The sequence below is a fragment of the Salmo salar genome, chromosome 15, assembly GCF_965601325.2.
Source record: "Salmo salar chromosome 15, fSalSal1, whole genome shotgun sequence".
Classification (NCBI taxonomy): domain Eukaryota; kingdom Metazoa; phylum Chordata; class Actinopteri; order Salmoniformes; family Salmonidae; genus Salmo; species Salmo salar.
The window spans coordinates 59,505,001-59,524,771 of record NC_138305.1 but is presented as its reverse complement, the minus strand read 5'-3'; the positions used below and the strand labels follow the sequence as shown (position 1 = coordinate 59,524,771).

The 19,771-nt window shown below is 43.2% G+C and overlaps 1 protein-coding gene across 2 annotated transcripts in view; it reads left to right on the top strand.

The window, feature by feature from the left end:
- LOC106571770 (ATPase family AAA domain-containing protein 2B) overlaps positions 1-19,771 on the top strand; it is a 154,022-nt gene that overhangs the window by 103,390 nt on the left and 30,861 nt on the right. Inside the window, exons 25-27 of one of the 2 annotated variants that reach the window (XM_082961920.1) lie at positions 9,247-10,101; positions 11,230-11,357; positions 12,002-18,950. In XM_082961920.1, coding sequence (XP_082818046.1) covers positions 9,247-10,101; positions 11,230-11,357; positions 12,002-12,028 — 1,010 coding nt within the window. In that variant the 3' untranslated portion in view covers positions 12,029-18,950. Of the gene's footprint in view, positions 1-9,246; positions 10,102-11,229; positions 11,358-12,001; positions 18,951-19,771 lie in introns of those variants that run through there. The other variant, XM_082961919.1, reaches the window with a different exon arrangement.

Sequence of the window (19,771 nt, the reverse complement as noted above, 5' to 3'; positions counted from 1 at the left end):
TCCTGTGCAGGTGTTACACGTGGTCTGCCACTGCGAGGACAATCAGCTGTCTCACTGTAGCGCTGTCTTAGGTGTCTCACAGTACAGACATTGCAATTTATTGCTCTGGCCACATCTGCAGTCCTCATGCCTCCTTGCAGCATGCCTAAGGCACATTCACATAGATGAGCAGGGACCCTGGGCAGCTTTCATTTGGTATTTTTCAGAGTCAGTAGAAAGGCCTCTTTAGTGTCCTAAGTTTTCATAACTGTGACCTTAATTGCCTACCGTCTGTAAGCTGTTAGTGTCTTAACGAACGTTCCACAGGTGCATGTTCATTAATTGTTTATGGTTCATTGAACAAGCATGGGAAAGTGTTTAATCCCTTTACAATGAAGATCTGTGAAGTTATTTGGGTGTTAACGAATTCTTTTTTTTCCCTGAGTTTATATTGAAATATACTGTAGGCCTAAGTAAGTTATGGTAGTAAGACTAAACAGGATGCCCTCTTAGGCCTACAGCTCGATGGTGGTTAAAAAGTGGTTACACAAAGCCTACTAATGATAACAACAGTATTTATTATGATAATAATTATAATAATAATATCAAGAAAAAGGAGGCTATAGGAGTGAGTTGCATGCGTGTTGTGTGACAAACAGGTGCTGTTAGATTACACTGTTCCAAACGGGCAGAAAAATATTGTTAACACAAAACAAATTAATACCAGTCTGTTCTAACAAAAAAAATGTACGCCTTTTATTACAGCATAGCAAAGATTAAAAACACACCAACCTGTGAAATTGCTTTATCTGACATTTTGCCGTTGCATGAGGCTCGGTGCTCACGGAATCAGTAGGCTATTAAACAAACAGGCAACAGAACCAAGATCTGTCTTTTTTCTGTAGATGTACACTACTGGTCACAATTTTTCGAACACCTACTCATTCAAGGGTTTTTCATTTATTTTTACTATTTTCTACATTGTAGAATAATAGTGAAGACATAACTATGAAATAACACACATGGAATCATGTAACCAAAACAGCGTTAAACAAATCAAAACATATTTTATATTATAAATTCTTCAAAGTAGCCACCCTTTGCCTTGATGAGAACTTGGCACACTCTTGGCATTCTCTCAACCAGCTTCATGAGGAATGCTTTTCCAACAGTCTTGAAGGAGTTCCCACATATGCTGAGCACTCACAAAGACACGGTGGTTTGAACCAAAAATATCAGATTTGGACTCCAGACCAAAGGACAAATTTCCACCGGTCTAATGTCAATTGCGCGTGTTTCTTGGTCCAAGCAAGTCTCTTCTTATTGGTGTCCTTTTAGTAGTGGTTTCTTTGCAGCAATTCAACCATAGCCTGATTCACAGTCTCCTCTGAACAGTTGACGTCTGTTACTTCATCTCTGAAGCATTTATTTGGGTTGCAATTTCTGAGGCTGGTAACTCTAATGAACTTATCCTCTGCTGTTGAGGTAATTCTGGGTCTTCCATTCCTGTGGCGGTCCTCATGAGCCAGTTTCATCATAGCGCTTGATGGTTTTTGTGACTGCACTTGAAGAAACTTTCAAAGTTCTTGACATTTCCTGTGTTGACTGACCTTCATGTCTTAAAGTAATGATGGACTGTCGTTTCTCTCTGCTTATTTGAGCTGTTCTTGCCATAATATGGACTTGGTCTTTTACCACAGAGGGCTATCTTCTGTATACCCTCCTACCTTGTCACAACACAACTAATTGGCTCAAACGCATTAAGAAGGAAAGGAAATCCACAAATTAACTTTTAACACGGCACACCTGTTAATTGAAATACATTCCAGGTAGGGCTGGGCGATATGGCCAAAATCTCATATCCCGATAACGATACATCCCGATATAGCACATTCTGTAAATTCAATGAATAAATAGTTTATATAAAATGACCATGTAAAGGCCTATTTATTATTATTACATTTTGAATTATACTCAAACAAATAAAAAGGTTTCTTACTGATATTTTATTTAGAACCTGTGCAAGTTTTCAATTAAGCATGTAATAAAATATGAACGTATAACATCTGAAAAGATAAATGGAAAACACTTCAACTATAGTAGCAAACAAAATAAATATAGGCCTAAAATTGTATTTACTTATTTTATTTGGGGGCTTGCCTGTTTTGCATGTTATTTTGGCATTAATAAGTGTGACATATCAATTTGCATTTGGTACCTTGGGTCGAGTGTTAGCACCAACTCACGAAACCCCCATTTCTCGACCGTGTAAAAAACGGGGCCGTCTTTGCAGATGTAAGTTGTAACGGCAGCTGTTATCTCCTTCCATCTTCGTGATTCTTTGCCATATGGTGTGCCGCGGGCAAAAGCCTCTTGCAACGTCGGAGTCGGGGGTTTGTTTTGAGCACTCGACTGTACTTTTTTGAGTCTGATCCGTAATCTCTCCGTACTGTTTCACATGATTCTTGTGTAGGTGGTAAAAGAGGTTAGTGGCGTTTGAGCTTGTTGTCGGGACCGGCCTGCGGCATATTTTGTAGTGGACGGTTTTCTTGTCCGTGTCAGACTTTTCATACCCAAACCACATCCATGCGACCGAAGTTGCCCCTTTTTTTAGGTACGAGCTCCATGTCTCCGTGCTCTGTGTCATTTTCACTCTCTTCCATGTTTGTTTGTGTTGCAAATTTCCTTCCACACGGCACGTAACGCGTCGTCCAATTGACGAAAACTATTGCCGTAAAGAGTGGGATTTGCGACACAATGAAATAAGTCTATCGTTTCATATTGTGCCCTATCGTCACACGATATATATCGTCATACCGCCCAGCCCTAATTCCAGGTGACTACCTCATGAAGCTGGTTGAGAGAATCCCAAGTGTACAAATCTGTCAAGGCAAAGGGTGGCTATTATGAAGAATTTCAAATGTATAAAATATATTTTGATTTGTTTAACCCCTTTAACACTATTTCATAGTTTTGATGTCTTCTATTATTCTAAAATGTAGAAAATAGTAAAAATGAAGAAAAACCCTTGAATGAGTAGATGTTTGAAAAAGGTTGACCTTTTAGTATATGGATGAGTTGTACACATTTAACAGTTAGGCTATTGATTATAGACCTAATTAAGTTGGTTTCCCCTCTCCTCAATATTCTTAGACAATTAGGCTAAGGGCTGTTTCCTTGTCTCTGCTGATGCCTCCGCCGCATTATCAATCCCAATATGCTGGTTAACTTTTCTATTATGCACATAGCAACAAATGGAAAGGTGCCAATTCGACTGCGCACTGAAGATTGTTTCAGAACTGCGGACAGCGACCGTATCCAACGCGAGAGAAGGCGCATTAATAGTTTTATTAGTGTTGCATTATTATTTTTACATAATATAACCATATACAATTTCACTATCACGTCTTAGATTGATCGACTGTGCCATTCCCGTGGCCTCAGCAATGGATTAGACTACCAAGACAGGCGTCTTTTGCACCATGACATTTTTTTATAAATTGCGACTGCTTGGCTAAAGAAATCTCGGTCGACCTACAGCCTGTAGACCAGAAAATTGACCACTCAACTAAATGGTTTTGTTGTTTGGCTGGATATGTGGTTAGTTTGGTTACCTTGCCTACACCTACCTTGACAAACAACTCTTTCATTTTTAGTTTTTATTTAACCTTTATTAAACTAAGCAAGTCAGTTAAGAACAAATTCTTATTTTACAATGACGGCCTACATCTACGGGTGTAGTGTGAGTTTGTTTATTTGGATCCCAATTTAGCTTTTTAGTGGAATTACTTTAGCTTCCTTCCACACCTGCAGACACACACCCACTCATTTAGGCTTTGGTTAAAGATATAGCATAGGCATCAGCTACTCTTCCTGGGGCCCACAAAAAAAAACACACAACATGACAACTAACAAAACACTGATAGACAAGGACATTCGCACACATTTTTAAAATGCAACAATATACAAACAATACAACAAAATAATACATACAATACAACAAAAACATTTCTGTGTTAGCTTGTGTTTTTAGGTCCCCTAACAGTCCCTGCCATTCCATGAGATGTTTAATCTATATTTTAAGGTAATTTTTTGGTTTGCTTGAGGAATTGGAGATGGGAGTGCCATGCGATCATGGCTCTGTATAATAGTGCGTTGCTGTGAATTCATTTTGGACTTGGGGACTGTGAAGAGACCCCTAGTGGCATGTCTTGTGGGCTATGTATGGATATCTGAGCTGAATGCTATTTGATTATGCAGACAATCTGGAATTTTCATCACAGTAATATTTATCATGGAAACTAGAAGTGACGCATCTCTTGTCAACCAGAAAAGACTGGCATGCAGGTTTTTGATATTAGTTCTATATTTGCAGTTAAGGGCAAGGCGTGCTGTGCTATTTTGAGCCTGCTGCAGCTTTGCTAGGTCTTTATATGCTGCAGTTGGCCCTAACTGGACAGTAATAAAGATTGGACAAGACCCTTAACTAGTACAGTTTGATTTGTGTCAAAAACACAGAAAATATTTTTATAAGAGACACCCCGTCCCTTTTTCATAATAACTTTGTCAATATGACTTGACCATGATAATTGACCATCCAAAGTTATACCTAGGAGTTTAGCTTCCTCAACTTGCTCAATGGTCACACCCATTATGCACAACTCCAGCTGAGGTTTAGGTCTTAGAGAATGTTTTGAACCAAATACAATGCTTTTAGTTTTAGATGTCTTTAATAGCACAATATTAATCACCCATTCTCATACTGACTAACTTCTTATTTAGAATTTCAGTGAGCTCACTGACTTTGGGTGCTTTGTGTAAGACCAGTGGCAAATCACTTGTGAAAAGAGTAATGGCCCAAGGTAACTGCCCTGAGGGACACCGCACTGTACATATCTGATGATGTAGCAGCTTGCTTAGCAGAACACTCTCTGGGTTCTATTGGATAAATAACTCTCCAATGATGTGATTGCAGGTGCTGTAAAGCCATAGCAAGTGAGTTTCTTCAATAACAATTTATGATCAATAACTACAGGCTGCACTTAAATCTAACAATACAGCTCCAAATACAGTATCATTTTATTTTAACCAATCATCTGTCAACTGAGTCAGTGCAGTAGAAGTTGAGTGCCCTTCTCTATATGCATGCTGAAAGTCAGTAGTTAACTTGTTCTCTGGAAAAAAATAACATTGTATTTATTCAAATACAATTTTCTCAATCAATTTACTAAGAACAGCCACCAAACTGATTTAGGCGGCTATTAGAGCCAACAAAGGGTGCTTTACTATTTTTAGGCAGTGGAATTACTTTAGCTTCCTTCCACACCTGCAGTTACACACCCACTCATTTAGGCTTTGGTTAAAGATATAGCAAATAGGCTAGTGGCAATACAGTCTTGTACCATTCTCAATAGATTCCCATCAAGGTTGTCTTGATGGGAAGCCTGGTGGCTTATCATCTCGGTCGACCTACAGCCTGGTGGCTTATCATTATTGATGGATAGCAATAGTTTTCCCACCTCTCTCACATCAACTTTACCAAATTCAAAACAGTAATCCTTCTCTTACATTATTAGATGTTTTATTAAAAAAAATATGATGGTTCACTTCTGAGTTTTTCCACTTGACTAATGCAATTGTCATTGGCAATATCAAAAGGTTTTGTTGTAAGGGACAACTTCAATGAATGATAGATGAATTGGGTTTACTGTCCATGATATAATTTAAGGTACTCAAGTCTTTTTCCATTGTGTTTTATGTCATTTATCTTGGTTTGGTAGTATAATGTATTCTTTTTAAGTTTAGTTACAATTTCTCAATTTACAGTATGTCAGCTGAGCAGCCTCACTACTTTTCCACCAACCATACAATTGTTTTATTCATCAACCCAGGGGTGATAAAAGTTCTCAGTTAATTTAAAGGTGCATACTTGTCAACAATTGGCATGAATAGTTTTTACAAATACTTCCAGTGCTGTATCTGGATTCACTTCCTCATACACATCAGACCAAAGTATTCAGACCTCTTCACTTTTTCCCCATTTTGTTAAGTTAAGGCCTTATTCTAAAATGTATTTTTTAATCCTCATCAATCTCTACACAATGATACATAATGACAAAGTGTAAACAGGTTTTTAGATTTTTTTTGCAAACTTACTAAAAATAAAAAACATTATTTACATATTCAGACCCTTTTGTTATGAGACTCGGAATTGAGCTCAGGTGCGTCCTGTTTCCAATGAGCAACCTTGATGTTTCTACAACTTGATTGTAGTCCACCTGTGGTAAATTATATTGGACATGATTTGGAAAGACACACACCTGTCTAAGGTCCCACAATTGACAGTGCATGTCAGAGCAAAAACCAAGCCATGAGGTCAAAGGAATTGTCCGTAGTGCTCCGAGACAGGATTGTGTCATGGCACAGATCTGGGGAAGGCTACCAACAAATGTCTGCAGCATTGAAGGTCCCCAAGAACCCAGTGTCCTCCATCTTTCTTAAATGGAACAAGTTTAGAACCACCAATACTCTTCCTAGAGAGTCAGGGGAGAAGGCCTTTGGTCAGGAAGGTGACCAAGAACCCAATTGTCACTCTGACAGAGCTCCAGAGTTCCTCTGTTGAGATGGGAGAACCTTCCAGAAGGACAACCATCTCTGGTAGACTGCTGCAATCAGCCTTAATGGTAGAGTGGCCAGACGGAAGCCACTCCTCAGTAAAAGGCACATGACAGCCTGCTTGGAGTTTGCCAAAAGGCGCCTAAAGGACTCTCCGATCATGAGAAACAAGATTTTCTATTCTGATGAAACCAAGATGGAACTCTTTGGAAGAAAGCCAAGCGTCACTTCTGGAGGAAACCTGGCACCATCCCTACAGTGAAGCATGGTGACGGCAGTCAGGATTGAGGCAAAGATGAACGAAGCAAAGTACATAGATCCTTGAGGAAACCCTGCTCCATAGTACTCAGGACCTCACTGGGGCAAAGATACACCTTCCAACGGGACAACGACCCTAAGCACACAGTCAAGACAACGCAGGAGTGGCCCAGCCAGAGCCCGGACTTGAACCCAACTTGAACATCTCTGGAGAGACCATAAAATAGCTTTGCAGCAATGCTCCCCATCCAACTTGACGGAGCTTGAGAGGATCTGCAGAGAAGAATGGGAGAAACTCCTCAAATACAGGTGTGCCAAGCTTGTAGCATCATTTCCAAGAAGACTCCAGGCTGTAATCACTGCCAAAGGTGCTTCAACAAAGTACTGAGTAAAGGGTCTGAATACTTATGTAAAGGTGATATTTCCGTTTTTTATTTTTAATACATTTCCCAAAACTTTTAAACCTGATTTTTGCTTTGTCATTATGTGGTATTGTGTGTGGATTGATAAGTTAAAAAATACAATTTAGGCTGTAATGTAACAAAATATGGAGAAAGTTAAGGGGTCTGAATACTTTCTGAATGTACCGTACTCAATTTTCAGCATTTCCCTCGCTCAGACAACCAAAAATTAGCAAAAGTTGCCCAATTGGTGCAGCAGGTAGCCTAGTGGTTAGAGCGTTGGACTAGTAACCAAAAGGTTGCAAGATCAAATCCCCGCGCTGACATGGTAAAAATCTGTCGTTCTGACCCTGAACAAGGCAGTTAACCCACTGTTCCTAGGCCGTCATTGAAAATAAGAATTTGTTCTTAACTGACTTAACTAGTTAAATAAAGGTCAAATAAAAAAATGGGAGCGGCGACTTGTCACGTGCAGTGCTCAAGTTCAGAATTGCTGTCATTCCAAACCCGTACAGGCCTGAGCACTGACGTAATTTATAGCATGTTACTGTACAGCCACTGTGTTCCATTTCAGGCTGTTATTAGTTCCCTAATCTGTCATTTTCAACCAGTGTACGAGTGTGAAGGGTTAAGTGATGGGGCACAGTTCAGAAACTGAGAAGATTAATGTCTTCTGAACATTAGGATAGACAGAATCATGAGGAAGCTAGCATGTGTCTCATGTGACTGTTGGAGGATCTCCCTCTATAAAGGCCTTGTGATGCCTTTGATACCAGACTCACCATGGGTTTATGTGGGAGGCTTTGACTGAACTGACAGGCCCAGGCCTAGTCCACTCATGGCCAGGTTCAAACGCTTGTCTGGGCAGGGAGGCTGATACATTACACTCACACGCACCCTCATCGCCATGCGCACACACACTGTTGGCCTGGCACGCACCCTGTGGCTGCGGTTTGAAACAGACAGCGTGTGGAATCTGACCCTGCTGAAGTTTCACTGCGTCAGGCACTCTTGCTAGCGCCCTGTGACACTTTTACTGCACTTTCTCAGATGGCATACTTCTGCTCTCTTCCCCCCCTATCCTACCATCAGTCATGTCCCTGCAGCAATAGCCCTGCTCGCCTTTCCTTTTCCCTTTGTTTCATCTCATCTCTTCCTCTCTCTTTGCTGCTCTCTTTCTCTGGCAGTGCTCTCTGATTACAACCACAGAGTGAAATACTGTCAACATCTCACACCAGAAATACTGTAATTTCCACCAGGACCTCTGCACCATAGTGAGGGAGGGGTGGCAACTCCATTATGCCAGACCTTTTAACTGGATAGTAATAGGAAATCCCCCCATGAGAGGGAATAGTGGGCAAATCCAGTTTGGCGCTGAGATATGGGGCACATCTGGGGCTGCTTTCAATTGTTTTCAATTAGAGGTTTGAGCTCTCGTCTGTCTCGCTCTCTGTCTCTCTGTCTGTCTCGCTCTCTGTCTGTCTGTTCAGTAGCCTGCCTCATCCACCTAGCAATTACTCCCAGACAGCCTCCCTCTGTGGGGCACACTAACCTTGCCTTCCTGTGCCGTGTGGAACACAGGCCACACACACAAACCACTGCAATGGAGTGGACATCTGATGCCGCCCTAGCATTTAAGACCTGGCAGGGAGCATTAACAGGTCAACTCAATTGCTTGTTGTTAGTTGGTCCACGTTCATGTCACTCCAGTGAATTACCACTTAATGAAGGCCCATTTGTAAGGATTCTGTGTGTGTGTCTTCACATCAACTTATCATGGTCTTCTATTTAGACTACTAATTGAATCAAGTGTGTTAGACCAGGTCTGGAACAAAAGCCTGCACCCCTTGTAGCTCTCTCGTGTAATTGAGACTGGTGTGTGCGAGCAGAACCCGTGTAGTAGAGCCTGGTGTGGTTGTACTAACATAAGGTCTGTGTTCCATGTGACTGAACTTACCAAATGTTTTTTTTTTCTTCTCCTCTCTGCTTCCAGATCACATAAAAAGGAAAGCACGTCGGCGGCCATCTTGGGGGCGGGGCATCATTAGGAAGAAGAAGAACTACAAGAAGGGAACGGAGGAAGAGGAGGATGAAGGTGCGGAGCTTAAGCTGGAAACGGAGGTACCCAGCGACTCCTGTCTGACTCAGGACGAAGAGTCTTCCTGTGACACCATGGACCCTCAGCCCAACGGACACCACACACACCCTCACACATATGGCATCTCCACGGAGGAAGAGAGCTCCAATGAGGCCCCTAGGGGCCAGATAACAGACACCCAAGGGGAGAGCAACACAGGGATAGGGCCCAAGGAGGACGAGACACCAGCTACAGACGACAAAGCCAAATCTACATCCACAGACAAAGACCCCCAGTCTAAAAGTGTGTCTTATTGTAAAAACAAGGAGCCTCAAGCCCAGGCGATCCAGTCTAAAGATGAAGGGTCGTCATCTAAAGATGAAGCGCTCCAATCTAAAGATGAGGGTTCCCAAGCCAAAAGCGAGAACCCCCAAGCCAAGCCTAAGGAGGAAGGTTTCCAGCCCATGGATGTTGAGAAGTTCCAGCCTAAAGACGACGAAGTCCAGTCCAGGACTGAGCAGCAGTCGTCAGCCCCCACGCCGGCCACAGCACCCCATGTCCCTCGGGAGTGTGTGAACGGGAATGAGTCCATGGACAGCCTGGATTCCCAGGCCCTCAAGTGCTCTGAGACAGAGGGGCCTACAGCGGTCGAAGGTGAAGCGTCAGGGGAAGAGGAAGACGTGTCGGCGTCTGCAGTGAGCAGAGGAACTCAGGAGGAGGACGGGAGGACAGGAGACACGGAGACGGGCAAGGAGGAGCAGGACAGAGAAGGTACTGAGGGGTTATCTGTGGTTAACTTTGACCTATTCCTAGTGCACCACCACACTCATTGCTGTCTTGGGGAAGAATCCTGACTTGATATATGCATGTCTAAGTCAGACTTTTAAATAATGCATCATGTCAATGGGTTAATTTGAGTTACTCTGAGTACAGATGGCAAGTTCTGATCTTTCTCCGAGAGCACCAGACAGAAACACGTCACACAGATTTTAACAGTCAGCCTAACCTCGCATTACTTTTTCATTTACTGTAAAAGAACCGAAATATAATAATTTTGTTGATTGTCATCCAAGATATTTGATTTACACTGGGTTTGCTTGTAAAACGACAGGGCGTGAATTATCCAAGACATATGGCATGTGAAATATGAAATACTATCCTTTAGTCTACTCAGACAGCATATTTCAATGAAACCCTCAAAAGTCTGAGGTCCTGTACCTTTGTAGACTATCCAAGACCACTCTTAAGATTTATTCTCAAAAACAGTTTTTACTGCAAAGAATTTCACAAGGTTGGCTTTTTTCTCGCATCATTTTTTCTTTGGTCTTTAACCCTTGGCTGTTCATTTAGTGGCGTGTAGTGTCTGGGACAAGCCGATAGGCCTGTGAGTTTGACAGCGTGTGTGTGTGTGCACATGAGTTTGTGCCTGCATGCGTACGTACACAAACAATACAACTTTACAGTACGTGTGTGTGGTTTCTGGGACAAGCCAATAGGCCTGTGTGTGTGATTAACGACTCAGGGCTGTGGATTATCAGGGGCCAGCTGAAAGTCTGGAGCTACTTGGTGATTTGGGTGGCCTGGGGTAGTAGAGGTGGCCGGGGGAGATTTCTGCTTCCTCTATTGTGGCTTTTTTGGATCCTACAGACAGTGTATTACCACGAATGCTGGTAGCAGTAAACTATAAGCCAACAGATCACAGGCTATGAATGTAGAGGGGCAGCTATTCTCATCTTTGATTGTCAGGCCTTTGCTTTCATCCAAACAAGCCTTGGCGTATGGATATGCTATGGTTCATTAGGTTCTAATAACTGGATAAATGATGGTGATTAACATATAGGTCAAAGGTGAGATTGTAGGTGGGCTGTATCGTTTACCTGTTCTCTCTTCCTGTTCCAGGCTGGTCCAAGGGGAGGAAGTGCAGAATGAGACAATCAGAGCAGTCAAAGGCATCAACTGAAGGGACAGAGGAGCCTCCACAGATCACTCCACCACCTACACTAGTGGTCGATCAACAGCGACTCACGGTAAGGGATGGTGTGTGTGTGTGTATGTATGTATGTAGTGTGTGTGTGTGTGTGTGTGTGTGTGTGTGTGTGTGTGTGTTACCTCTAAGTAATGCTGAACATATCCCCGAGTATGAAAGTAATGAGTTGGGTAATAGTGGTTGTGTGTTGTATTTTAAGCACAATGCCCTTCCACAGCTTACTGTCTTGTGAATTCATCCATTCATGTTATCTTCAATGAGACCATTTTAAGCAGTGCCATCCCTCCAGTCATTTCCTAGCTGCATTATAACTGGCAATGTCCCCTTCCTAATCCCAGCCACACTACACGCTCATCTCCAATGCTTCCCTGCACACCGCTTTAATCCATCCCTTTCTCCTTTCATCCCTTCGTTCTGTCGCTCCCAAGCCCAGAGCACTCAACATTAGAGACTAATTCTGTCTATAAGATGGGAGAAAATCACCAGTCATTTTAATGGGCCCTAGTCAATGCTGTTGAGCAGCTGCGGGAAGTAAGGTTTGGGCAGAGTAAAGGAGCATGATGGGGTGGTGTAGACTATGACATTAAAGGAAGGAGAAAGAGTGGATAGGGGGGACTGGCCCCTAATCTTCCCCAGGCTCTTCATGCCTTCTCTGGGTTTGCTGGTGTCACTCTACCCTTTCAGATGGATGCTCCTGATTCCCCAGCCTAATATCGTCTCCTCGTGCTCTGTTGGAGACCCCAGTCTGCCCTCACTGTGTGGGTGTGCGCGCGCAACAAGAGACACTCTACATCCCTATCATCCGAGAGGAAGGTTCCAATTTAAGTAGCAGGCAACAGGGCATCTCCACGTCTTCAGTCAATCAACAGGTGTTGTTCCTTCCATACAGCCATTTTAAGAATGCAGCCAGGACATGACTCAAACATGAGGCGCTAGCTCTGCGCTCTTTGCTCTCCACACTACGCTCCGTCAAGTTGGTCTCTGAACAGATTGACAGGATAAATGTATGAAACGATTCCCAGGCACTTTGCACGGTCACACTTAGGTTCCACCTAATACCCCGGGTATAAATTGGAGCTGTGCTTTCTCTTTTCCCAGGGACTCTTCTCTCTACCAACCAACCACCCAAACGGCCCTGTTAAGAACAGGAAGATGCAACATGGGTGTAGAGGAAGTGTTTCTGTGTCACGCTCTCCCTCCCTGCTATCAAATCATTATCTCCCTGTTGTTAGCATCGCCGCAGGGTGGCGGCAGAGATTGAGGGATGTGTGGTTCCCGCCTCTCCTCTCGCCTGACGGTGGCGTCTCTCAAAGTGATTGACAGGTCTGGTCACGGTGGACCGACGCTCCCGTTAAAGACGTAGAGCCACGAGTCGTGGGTGGCTGATGCCACGAACCGTGGGAACGCTCCCTCCCTGTGAACGCACACTGCACTAATCTGGAGTCTTATTTGTTAGGCGGTAGAAAGAAAAGATATCTTTAAGAAACAGATTGTGAAAAGACTGCACTGTGAATAATTGCTTTTTCATCCACCAGGATGAAAGACAGAACAAATTGAATTTCCGGTGAGCGGGGTGAGAGTGCGTTTAAGGCTGATATCTCCACAGTGGTCGGTAGGGCTGGTTCGCTGCCTGATATTAGGAGAGGAGTGGTGTGGCAAGTTCCGCTACTCCTCTCATCTTCTCTTAAATTCATTGATTGGAGTAGTCTCATTACTTCTGACATTTAACTTAGATTGCAGGGCACCTGGAAACCTATTTGGAATTAGCAAAAATTCTGCTAGTTTGTTCAGTCCTCACACTGAGGTTCTGGAAATGGTTTGGCTCCAGCAGAGTTCTTCAACCCTGCTCCTGGAAAGCTACATAGTGTGTAGACTTTTGTTGCAGCCCTGCACCAACACACCTGATTCTACTTAATAGCCTGCTTCTGGGTGGTTAGTTGAATCAGGCATGTTGATGCTGAGCTAAAGTAAAAAATACACTCTTGATTAGGTAAGTATTCAACCCCCTTAGTCAATAAATGTTAGAATCACCTTTGGTAGTGATTACAGCTGTGAGTCTTTCTGGGTAAGTCTCTAAGAGCTTTCCACACCTGGATTGTGCAACATTTGAGTTATTCTTGAAAAAAGTATTCAAGCTCTGTCAAATTGGTGGTTGATCATTGCTAGACAACCATTTTCAGGTCTTGCCATAGATTAAGTCAAAACTGTAACTCGGCCACTCAGGAACATTCCCTGTCTTCTCGGTAAGCAACTCCAATGTAAATTTGGCCTTGTTTTAAGTTATTTTCCTGCTGAAAGGTGAATTCATCTCCCAGTGTCTTGTGGAAAGCACATTGAACCAGGTTTTGCTCTAGTATTTTAATTTTTTATCCTGAGAAACTCCCCAGTCCTTAACGATTACAAGCATACCAATAACATGAAAATATGCAGAGTGCTACTCCGTAATGTGTTGTTGGATTTGCCCTAAACATAACACTTTGTATTCATGACGAAAAGTGAATTGCTTTGACACATTTTTTTTCAGTATTACTTCAGTGCCTTGATGCAAACATGATGTTTTTATGAGGCTTCCTTTGATACTCTGTCAATTAGGTTAGCATTGTGGCGTAACTATGTTGTTGATCAGTTTTCTCCTAGAGCAGCCATTAAACTGTTTTAAAGTCCACATTGGCGATATCACTGAGCAGATCTTTTTTATGGGCCTAATAATAAAGACCTAATTTAATAGTTAAAATGTATTACCTTTTAATGTGGCACATGATGCTTTCATCTGATTGTCAAACAAATCACTTCAAAAAAGTAGGCTACCTGTGTGCATGTTCGTCCACTCCAAAATAATCCAAACTGCAATGCATGTACACTCGCGCCATTTGATGAATAGACATTACAAAACAACAAAAAGTGTGCCTAATGACGTTTGGCCATTGCCATTGATTAGGCCTCCATTTAATTGATAAGTCTTGCTGCAAAATTGACCTTTTTTTTTATTGCCTGAAAAGTCGGGACACCTAAAATGGGGCTGAAACTGTCCCGGGAAAAACAGGGTGGTTACCTTAACACACACAGTCAATTTACTAGACTAGGCAACAATGTGTAGGCTTATTACCATGAATTTCAAATAGGCCTACTGGTAGCCAGTGATGTAGTGTTAAAAAAAATAAGTGGGTAAACTCTGGATGTAGGTCACGGTGGAAAAAAGTAACGTTCCCTATACTTCAAATGCATTTTTCTGAAAATGTGGGTAAACTGCATTTAGTTGCGTTTACCCTCCACTACACCACTGCTGGTAGCCCTACTATCTCGGCAGAGACAATTTTACACACATGAATACCTGCAGAACAGGTAGCCTACATTCAATATAAAACAAGTTTAATCGAAACATGTTTACACCATAGTTCGAGTTGTCCATAATTCATGAGTTCAATGTTTGGAGACTTCACAGATCGTGTGACATAAAACACTACCTTTCTTTCCTTATATTAATTACATTTATGATCGTGTTATTTGTAATTATTAAGCATTTAACAATTGAATTAGAACATTGAACTTAAACCCTGTACAATTCCTGGACCTTGGAGAAATGCACTGTAAGTGTGACTATGCCTACGTAACAGTTCATTATGTTTCTCCGTGAAAACAGTTCTCATGGGCGCACAAATCCAAAATATTGTAGGCCTTTGCAAAATCAAATGCTTCTGTCATTTACATTTTTTAATGCGCATTGGTGTATCGCTGTAGGCTAGTTATCTAGTGATATTGGCAACCATCATCTGCTGATCCAGGAAACAACACATATTGGTAGAAAATTATAAATAATTGGTCTACTACTTCTGGCAACGTACGACACAGAGAACACCTGACTGAAAAACAAAGCAATGACCGCTCTAAACAGCTGACTGATAAACGCAAACCATGATAAATCAACGGATAAATCTAATGCATTAGAATAAAGGCCATTTTATCAAGGGCACATGGCAAACAAATGGCCAAGTACACTGACCACTGTAAAACATTGTTTAACACTTATCTATATTTAGATCTTTGGTTGCAATTATGGGAGCTAATGTCTCATTCAGGGGAGCTGAGCTTCCCTGTAATTCGAACCCTGGGAAAAAGTCAAGGGTGTGAATACTTTCTGAGGGCACTGTAAGTGCCCTGGATTGCAGTAGAATCATCATCTATCAGTGAATCAATTCAATTTCTATCCACCTTGCCAAAGAACACGCGGGCTGGGCTACAAGACTTGGCCTGGCAATTTTCCTTAGATTTGTTTTACGCAGCTGCAAATGCCCAGTGTGCATTCATTGGCTGTTACACTGAAGAGTTCTCTCTCCCCTGTTTCCTGACTATTACAGCATGTCAAGATTTCCCATTTCAGAGCCATCCGTCCACAGAAATGGCCCCATTTTCAGTTTGTCGTGTCTGCCCATTTCCAACACTAATAACAGCATGGTTCCATCCGGAGAGGGAGGGAGGCGGCTATTCTGAATGCCTGCTAGGGGAAGAAAACTGCTTAATGGCCGGTGCGATGCGTTTTGATTGTCAATAGAAATAAATAACTTTTGGGATGCTTCCTTTTCATTTGTACTCATTCCCGCTGATGTCCTTGACAGAGCGACCATTTGCATGTGATAATAGCTTTCCGTTTGGAGACCTGTCGTTTTGAAAAAGCTTCCATCCACATCGGCAACCAGTTACGGCACCATATCATGAAAACAAACGTGTGCGCCGAGATACACACACACACACACACACACACACACACACCCCCGTCCAAAACCACTCTCTGTAAGTGACTAACACACACACTGCAAATGTCGCCGCCCCCCACATGCACACTTTTATCCGCATTGTCAAAAGCGTTTTTGTGTGAAAGTGCATTTTTTTTGGACATGCATTCATTTATGTTTGAGTTGTCAGATTGGGCCTAACTGCCTGAGGCTTGTTTGGTTTTGCTTTTGACACAAGACCAGAGATGAAAGGAGAGGGAGAGGAAAAAATAGGGAGGAAATGAAGATGTAGAAAAATTAGAAAAGGAAGGAGATGAGAAAAAAGAGGGAGAGTAGAGGAAGAGAAAAGCATGAGAGGAGAATAGACTGTCCAAAGTTTTCCCAGATAAAAGATAGCTATAGTCCAGGGATCATCAACTAGATTCAGCTGCGGGACGATTTTTTTCTTGAGCGGTGGTTAGGGGGCTGGAAAATAATTACAAATAATTTGTAGACTGCTAATTGACCGCAAGAAGCCCAAACAGATCTGAATCACTTGGAGCTGATTTGGTGTTTTTACAGTCGTATGTCCAACATTAACACCCCCAAAAATAAAAATAAATCCTGCTGTAGACAGGGCTAGGCCTAATTGCTGACCTCATCCACTTGTGAGTCTGTTACAGCTGGAACTGAGAACAACTCCAGCAGTCAGTCACTCCCTCTCGCTCTATTCTCAGCGCTTTCTTAATCAGCAGCAAACTCCTACATTGCAAGGCAGCCGCCAAAGCACTGCGCTGTTGAGTATAATCTCACCAAGCACTACTGGAGTGAATATTGTACTCGAGTTAAAGGAAGAATTTAACTTCCAAGCTAGAGAGAGAAACCGGTTTCACTTATGTCTGAGACACAGGAGACTAAGTGTTTTACTGCTCTGTACTTCTCTTTTTTTCTCTTCTATTTTTAGAGAGGAGATTGTCTGTAGATGAAGTTTGCCAAAGGTGTCAACCGTCTTTTATACCCCATACCATGCCCCTGACACACCCAAGTCCCCTCACCATGAGCCTAGCGTCCATACCAGATTAACTTCTTAACACCTGTTGATCATGTCCAGGTCACATCACCAGACCAACCACCTGCCCCGGTCTCCATCACATCTTTCCATCATAGCCTTTAATTTGCACTCTGGCACTGAGTCGGTATCTAGTGACACCTGTTCATTATGTCCCTCACAACACCTGTTGGTCATGGCCCGCTTTCCATCACATCATCATCCCACCCCTTCAGTCCATCATGTTGAAGGTCTGACGATGGCCTTTAACTTGAAGTGCTTATCTGCTATGGATGCTAGCCTCGTGTGTCTGTTTGAGTCTGTAGGGAGTAGCGAGTGAGGGCGCTGCATAATTTGATTCCTCCATCACATTCACATTAGTCATGACACAGACCCTGGACCCCTCTGAGGTGTCAGCCTTGTGATACTTTAGATGTGCCACATGTTACGCAACTCTGTGTGTCCTTGCGCTCCCAATCCGTGTGACTTGGCAGTGTCTCCCGGGCATTTCACTCCTTTCTGGAGATTGGAATTCGTGTTGCAACAGTTGCAAATCACCCACTACACTCCTCTCCTTCCCTCTTGCTTTCTGTTCATTTCAACTCTGTAGATTTTCTCTTGAAGCGTGAATCATTTATATTTCATCCTTAACACGGACGAGATAAGATTACATAAAAATTAAAATGGGAAAGTTCCTCTCTTTAAAGGCTGATTTTGAAAGCTTAATAACATTGCTGGTGGTGATAGATCCTGTGGCGCATCCAGTTACCCCCCCCCCCCCGCTTCTCTGACTTTCTGCCTCTCTTTCTCCCCATCTCGCTCTGCCACTCTCACTTGCTGCACTTAAATCCCAGGGCTACAGCGGCAGGCTCACCTGTGTGTTTTCTACCAGCCTACACAGCCCTCTGCAGCCTTCCTGACACCAACACAGCTCTTAACACCAATGAAGAGTAGTGTTCAGCATTGCTCCTGATGCTGCGATCAACACTGGCACACAGTCCTCCATATTAAACGCTACGAAAAGGCCTTGCAATGCACAAAGACCCGATAGACTGGCAAAACCAGATGGTCAATCACACTTAATATAGCTATCACAACATTGTCCAGTGATCTCATAATATCAGCACATGACCATAATGTATTCGCTCTTTCCCTTTTATAAACATTCTAAAAGTTTTGTGGGGTGAATGCTTATCACACGTTTAGTGTGAAATGTTCTTTACCAGTAAGGGATCATCACTGATTAAGGGCTGGTGTTAAGTAACGCTAACATTTATACACTAATAACCACCTGCTCTGCAGGGTGAGACATTTTTATATGCTAATGTAACACTAACCTAAATGTAAGTCATCAGCGCTCCAGTTCAAAGCATTCGCACCCCATGCTGTGACTATTTCTGTACCCCGTCATAAGCTGTGACTTGGTCTCCATTTCAGACATTCAAAGGGCTGGGCTCTAGGAGCTGTGTGTGGTGTGTGTGTTTTGAAGAGTTGGTAGGGTGTGTGTTCCAGGATAGAGATGTTGATCATAACTGGGTCCTGTTCTCAGGTTCAATCTTATATTCTTAGGATCACAGACAGCCTGTCAGTGGCCTTGTTAGCTGCCTTTAATGGTCTGAAACATGCAGGGAACGCAGCCGCATTGAGTTGGCAGTGTGTTTACAGATGGGTCCATGTGTGCATAGTTGTGCGTGGAGACAGGGCGGTGTGTGTCTGCAGGGTTAGGTGTGTGTCTGCAGGGTTAGGTGTGTGTCTGCAGGGTTAGGTGTGTGTCTGCAGGGTTAGGTGTGTGTCTGCAGGGTTAGGTGTGTGTCTGCAGGGTTAGGTGTGTGTCTGCAGGGTTAGGTGTGTGTCTGCAGGGTTAGGTGTGTGTCTGCGGGGTGGGGGCGCAGGGAGGGGGGGGGGCGTGTATGTAGAGTTGGGTGTGTGTGCGCACTGTTGGCACACTGATGTAGTCACCTGCCTGGCCACATGCTGTGCTTCAGCTGATAAACTCTGTCCTAAAGCCATGGCTATGACGCCTCGTCTTCCCGTCCTCTCTTGTTTCGTTCTCTCCCTTGCTCTCCCTTGCTCTTTCTTTCCCCCCCTCTCCCCCTCCTCCTCTGTACCTTAGAGGGTTCATCAGCAAAATAAGAGGGTAGAGAGAGGGAGAAGAGGCTGAGCGAGGGGACAGGGGGATAAAGATGTGCTGTGATGGGAAGGAGGGTGGTGGGGAGAGGTGCCTTTAATGGTCCGTATCACAGCCCCCTTTAACAGGCTGGATTACTGCGCCTTTGTGTGCTTGGAGCTCACTACCTCAGGGGGTCCGCTAGCCCCACCCCACACACACACACACACCACTTACCCCCGCTGTCACTATTGGCCTAGGCAACTGGAAAAAGGCACAGCACTGATTAAATCAGCTGGCTAACAAGGGGAGAGGGGAGATGTTTAGAGAGAAGAAAGGTAAGGGATTTTAGGACTAAAGGGGATAAGATTAGAAGCAGAGGCCTAGATGTGGAGAGATGGGTTGAAAAGGAGGGGGAACTTGTACACTGAACAAAATATACACACCACGCAACAATTTCAAAAACGTTACTGAGTTCAAATATGGAAATCAGCCCATTGAAATATATTCATTAGGCCCTAATCTATGGATTTTAAATGACTGGGAATACTGAAGAAAAACAAAGTAGAGGCGTGGATCAGAAAACCAGT